General features: G+C 39.4%; 1 protein-coding gene across 3 annotated transcripts in view; it reads right to left on the reverse strand.

Annotated features, from left to right (window-relative positions):
* Rnls (renalase, FAD dependent amine oxidase) overlaps positions 1 to 5,882 on the reverse strand; it is a 246,695-nt gene extending 240,813 nt beyond the window's left edge. The window contains exons 1-3 of one of the 3 annotated variants that reach the window (XM_005352152.2): positions 3,615 to 5,882; positions 2,903 to 3,008; positions 2,255 to 2,397 (exon numbers count right to left, since the gene is read on the reverse strand). In XM_005352152.2, the coding sequence (XP_005352209.2) occupies positions 2,255 to 2,397; positions 2,903 to 3,008; positions 3,615 to 3,942 (577 nt within the window). In that variant the 5' untranslated portion in view covers positions 3,943 to 5,882. Of the gene's footprint in view, positions 1 to 2,254; positions 2,398 to 2,898; positions 3,009 to 3,267; positions 3,427 to 3,614 lie in introns of those variants that run through there. The other 2 variants (XM_013348025.2, XM_026781743.1) reach the window with 2 other exon arrangements.
* Positions 5,883 to 5,964: the final 82 nt, after the last annotated feature.

Raw genomic sequence — 5,964 nt, forward strand, 5'->3', positions numbered from 1 at the left:
CTACGTTCTAACCTATCAGGGCAAGCAGCTTCTTTATTTAATTAACCAATGGCCTTCCTCCATCACTTCTTGAGTCTTGAGCCTGTTAATCATCAGACTGGACTGTGGAATATTCCTTTACACTATGTAAATATATGTCACTGTAATTGGGTTAATAAAGAAGTTGACTGGCCAATAGTTGGACAGGATATTGTTAGGTGGAAGAGCCATACTGAGAATGTTAGGAATAAGAAATGCAGAGGGAGCAAGATATGCTGGAGGACAGGTAAAGCCATGAGTCATGTGGCAGAACATAGATTAATAGAAATGGGTTAATTTAAGTGGTAAGAGCTAGTTAGTAATCGGTCTGAGCTATCAGTTGAGCATTTATTATTAATATTAAGTCTGTACATTTATTTTGGAGCTGGTGGTCCCAACTAAAACTCCAACTACACTGAACCTAAATCATCAGCTCTCCTGAGTGTGAAGCTTGTTGACTCATCTTTCAGATCTTGAACTTGATAGTCTTCATAATCATGTGGGCCAATTCTTTATTCTCTCTCTTTCTTCCCCCTTCTTTCCTTCTCATGAGTATACACACACGCACGCATGCACACACACACACACACACACACACACACACACACACACACACAAACACACACACTTTCAACTTCTCATAGATATTAAAAACCGATAACAATATATTATCCCCAAGATATGCACATTCTCTGACGCTCAAGTCACTTACATAAAATGGTATACTATTTGCAGGTAACTAATACATGCCTTCCAATATACTTTAAAACATTCCAGATTTCTCATAATGCCTAGAACAGGATAAATGTTAAGTCAATGGATTTTTTATAATATGTTGTTTAGAAAATTATAGAATAAAAAAAGTCCATATATGCAGGACAACAAAAATAAGTATACATATTACTACACATGGATTAAAAAAATCAAGGTGAACCATATCCTAAAGACAGATGCTAAAGAAACAGACTAAGGGTCCATGAATCGGGGAGTGTGCCTACACATCACTTCTCTCTCATGGAGCATACCGTAAGTTGTGCAGCAACTTTATGCTTGTTTTTTAGAACCTTCTGGAATTGTTTTTCAGATTTTGGTTTATTTGGTTGTTTATTGAGATAGGATCTCACACTATAGCACTTCCTTGCTTGGCACTCACTAATCCAAGTTGTCTTTGAACTTGTGGTGGTTGTGCATCTGCCTCCAAAGTCCTAAGAAAACAGGTATATGCCACCATACCTATCCCTTTTTCAATGTTTCTGAACTATAGCTGGTAATGGATATAGAATATCTGAATGGAGAAGGGGGAGTACAACATATTCTACTGGTTCAGTTTCTCTGAAGAGCTCAATGACACTTTCATAGTCTGAATATCAAATGGAGAAATGGTCTACCCCAGAACTGTATTTTTTAGGTGTTTTGTTGTATGTTCAATTTCATTGACCTTTCACAGGTTCAGATTCTTGACGTTTTCATTAAGTAATGCTGACAAGGAAGACCAATATTCTAATAATTATATAAATAACTGTGAAAAAATAAATTTTCAGCTTACACCTTTCCATAGTAATCTTGAATGGGGTACTTAGCCAAATTACAAATTTCCAAGAAAGCTTGCTCTATAATAGGAAAATAATTTATCACCCAAGAAACCTTTATTTTCTCTTTTTATAAGATACCAGTTTTCACAGCATTCATAAAATGCATAAAGAAAAATTGAAAATTCTAATAGAATATGGTCCAATTATGAATAAAAAATTTTAAAAAAATGCCAAGAGCTGGTTAACAACAAAACAAAAAGTGTATAAATTCCTTCATAACTTAGGAAATAAAAAAAAACTATAAAAATATGATGTTTTTAACATACTGTGTCAATAAGAATTTAAAATTTCCATAACACTCAGATGTGAAGAACATTCTCATTCACTACTGATGAGACCTGTTTTTAAGAGTAACACAACCTGTTAGAATTCAATCCTATAGCCATGTCAAGGTGAGAAATGAAAAACTGTTATTATACACTCAAAAATTAGTGAATATAAATGAATATAAACACATTAGTAGTAAATAAAGACTGCCATACAGCTCAATAAGAACTGCAAATTGATTCTAGGTTTACTTTGGAGGAAGGAAAGGCATATTTTAATGAGAAGACAATAGCTTAACTATTTTTATAATCGTCTATACGATACTAACATTGACTGCACAACTTTCATCCTGAAAGGTAGAGAAAATCAAGCCCCACCTGATTTTTTCAAGTAGTGCTTAACAATTGAGGAAATTCCTTGCGGTGCCACAAAGTTGCTATCTCCTTCCTGCACCTTCATTCCTTCAATAGGAGAGGTCAGAGGCTCCAAAATCCCATGAGCTAACAGCTCCTCATAAAACCTGAAATAACCATATAGAAATGTATAGTGTGATTAGGTCTTGAAACCACTGTCTTGCCTTCTAAAAAATCAAATCACACTATAAATCCTCATTCAATAAACTCACTGTTAAGTGTGTTAAACCAAACGTAATTCAGGAGAAGAGCAAAAATCCTCTAAGAACCTGTAAATCTTCTGCTGACATTATGGCTAATTTCAATTTCAAGTCCTATTTCTCTACATAAAAGTGAAGTCAAGAAAAATACATAGAAAAGTATTATACGCTCCATTTTAAATGTGCTTAGAAATACTATCATTACACTCTGCCATCTTCACAACTAACAATTACTAAAATGTATTGAGCCCTTTTTGTTGTTCCATATATAATGTTATACGGTCTGCACAAGGATCATAAGAACATTTCACTGTCATAAGAGGCAACGTTTGACAATGTGTTAGGAAGGATGATTGTTTTATTTTACATCATACATCTATCTACTAAGACTCCAGAGGAGTGACTTACTTACTCTCGATGCTTTTTTGCATAATGAGGCGTGCAGGTGATGTACTGAGCTCCCAAGTCAGCTGTGCATCGGGGATTATGAGGACTCTTGGCAGTAATCATTCTTCCCCCTTAAAATAATTCATAAGCAATTGTCAGTGCATAGAATGAGCCTTTTCAAAATTGTACAACTTACCCTAGCTAGCCTGGTGACTTTATTGTCCTTGTCCAAATACGTTAAAAACATTATTAATCTAAGCTGGAGTTTTTATCGTTGCTTATTGTCCTGGATATTTGGTCATTGTAATATTTTTTATTTGAATAATAAAAAAAAAGCTTGTGAATACTGTACTATTGCCCTACAGTGTTACTAGTACATATTGTGTTAACCTGAAGAAACAGACGAAACAGTGGATGACTAAGTCGGAATGGATGAAATGCCAGAGTGACTAAGGAAGGCTCCAGTCAGAACGTTCAGTCTAGCCATTTGCAAAGTCTTGGTCAAGGAAAACGCGGGAGTCTGTAGACCCTCCATTCTCGGGCCCAACCGGGCCCTCCACTCGCGCGCGCACCCAGCCTTCCGGCTGTGGCAGCCAAGGGTCACATGATGCAGTGACGGCGGTGGCGCGCTCCCACCGCGGCCCAAGGCCGGGCTTTTCCTCACCGAGCGGCGGGGTGCGGGCCTACAGCTCCGGGGAGCAGGTCCGCCCTCCTGCTCCCTCCCTCCCTCCGCTCACCTGCGTCGCCAGCCCTGTCCCACAGCGCGAGGTACAGCGGGCCGGCTATCGCCTTCCTCAGCAGCGCGGCGCACAGACTTCCGGTCAGCCCGGCGCCCACCACCAGCACCCGGAGCATGGCTGCGGCTCGCTCGCGGCTGGCCCGGCGGCGGCGGAGGCTCGGAGTGTCGCCCGCTCGCGCGGCCACCTTGTCCCCTCGACCGTCAGGACCGTGCCCTGGGCGGGCCGCCTGCACCGGAGAGGGCGGGGAAGCCTGCAGCGGAGGCCGAGACCGAGACAGCCCGCCCTGGTCTGCACAGGATCTCGCCGGGTGAGCCCCGAATCCCATCGGCCCCTGGAGAAAGATCTGGAAGGCACAGCCGCGGCCTGAGCCTCGGAGGAGGACTGCAGTGAGGGGAGGAAACAGCGGCCATGGATGCCACAGCTGGGTTTCTTCTGGAGTCTTATAGACCACTTCTGGTGACAGAAAGGGATTTTGAGATCAGGGAGATGTTTTGGTTACAGTAGTTCAGAGACTACAAATTATATGTTTCCTGATGTCGGCTGCTCCGTCTATGAAATGTGGAAAATAATGCATCCTTTCCAAAGCTGTGAAAAATACAGATACTTGATTCACCAGGAAATTTTACATCGCTTACCACGTCAACAAATGCTAACTCCTGTGTCCATATGGATTCACTGTGCACCAAGAGATATAATGTGAAATGCTTTCTGCCACCACCACTGTCCTATCTTCATCTTTGTCCTAAAAGTCCTCAGTGAAACAAAAAGAAATGAAAAATATGAACAATTAAAAAAATAAATTGTTACCTGAAAAATGTGGGATCTTGGCAATAGTGGTCAATAGCAATAACACATTTAAAAATCAAGTTTTGCTTAATGTCTACATGATAACAAACATTTCCATGAATCAGATTTCTATTTGATCAGTTGTTTTGTTTAGCTAAGAAAAGAACTGGAAGAAAGTATGGGCGAACATAGATACCCTAAAAAGATATGTAAGCATAGCAATAAAAGAGCAGAAAAAGGATTGAATGCATAATGATTTGTAACTGTTTTTACAGAGTACAAATAATGTTTATGTGTGAAAATGAATTTCTTATGAAAGTCACAAAAGACACCAATGACAAAGCCAAAGAAGTATGTAAATCAAGTAGATTTCTAAAACTAAAAAGAACCACAAAATTCAATAAAGATATCTTTAACCGTTCTACATTAAAAAGTAAGGAGTAGATCTGGGGGAGACGGAAGGTAGTTAGGAACTGGAAGGAGTGGGGTGAGGGGAAACTGCAGTTGGGAAGTAATGTATGAGAGAAGAATGCATAAAGATATTAGAAAATAAAATTGTGAAAAGATTTAAAAGTGGCCAGCAAATGTCCAAGAATCAGGATAAGACTTAATATCACTACCCTCATTTTGTATCTCTATCTCTTCTCTCAGTGATCTTAGACTCCAGGAAAGGTCTGATGGAAAGACTTCTGTGATGAGAACGGAAACTACAACCTCAAACAACAATGGTTTTCTTATAGAGATCAGATCCACCTTGGCAATCCTGAGATATTGATCAATCAGACACAGGTTGTCCAAAATAGATGACCTGCATTCTTATACTCCCTGCCTCGACCTCTGTGCCTCCCCCATTTAATCTGGGAACTCCTGTTGGAAGGTCTGCAGAAGGGCTAAGACCTCAGCCTCTCTCTTTCACATTAATTAATTAAAATCCTCCTGTGCATTTTCAACATGACTTGTTTACTCTTTTGAAGTGAGTGACTGGACCTACCTTACTGATCCATTTCAACTGCAGACCTCCAATAGGACTCTGATAATGAAATGGTATTCCATGTTAGGAATTCCTTTTTAAAATATTAAAAGCCTGTATTTGTTCAGGATACAGCAAAAACTACAAACCACTCAAACATAATGGATATGTTTTCAGGAGTACAGTTTTGCAATATGTATGAGTATGTTGTTTTATTGTGCCTCACATATATTCTCTTTGTTTTAAACCCTACGGTGATATTTGAGCAAGTTTGTGTGGTATTTTGTCAGCACCTCACATAATCATCACTCAACAATAGTTTTAAAGGCATCTGTATTTTTGGTATGCTATCATTGTATGCTTCATAGACCATACTGTTTCATAAACCCTAAAATTTATATCTCTTACTTTATTATATTTGTTTAATTGAGATAGGCAGTCTCAAAAGTCTTAAAGCTGTCAAACTAAGTATTTTTCCTGGGGGAAAGAATATATCAATGGGCTGGAGAGATGGCTCAGTGGTTAAGAGCATTGCCTGCTCTTCCAAAGGTCCTGAGTTCAATTCCCAGCAACCACATGGTGGCTCACAAC

This window comes from Microtus ochrogaster, chromosome 8 (genome assembly GCF_000317375.1).
Source record: "Microtus ochrogaster isolate Prairie Vole_2 chromosome 8, MicOch1.0, whole genome shotgun sequence".
Taxonomy (NCBI): domain Eukaryota; kingdom Metazoa; phylum Chordata; class Mammalia; order Rodentia; family Cricetidae; genus Microtus; species Microtus ochrogaster.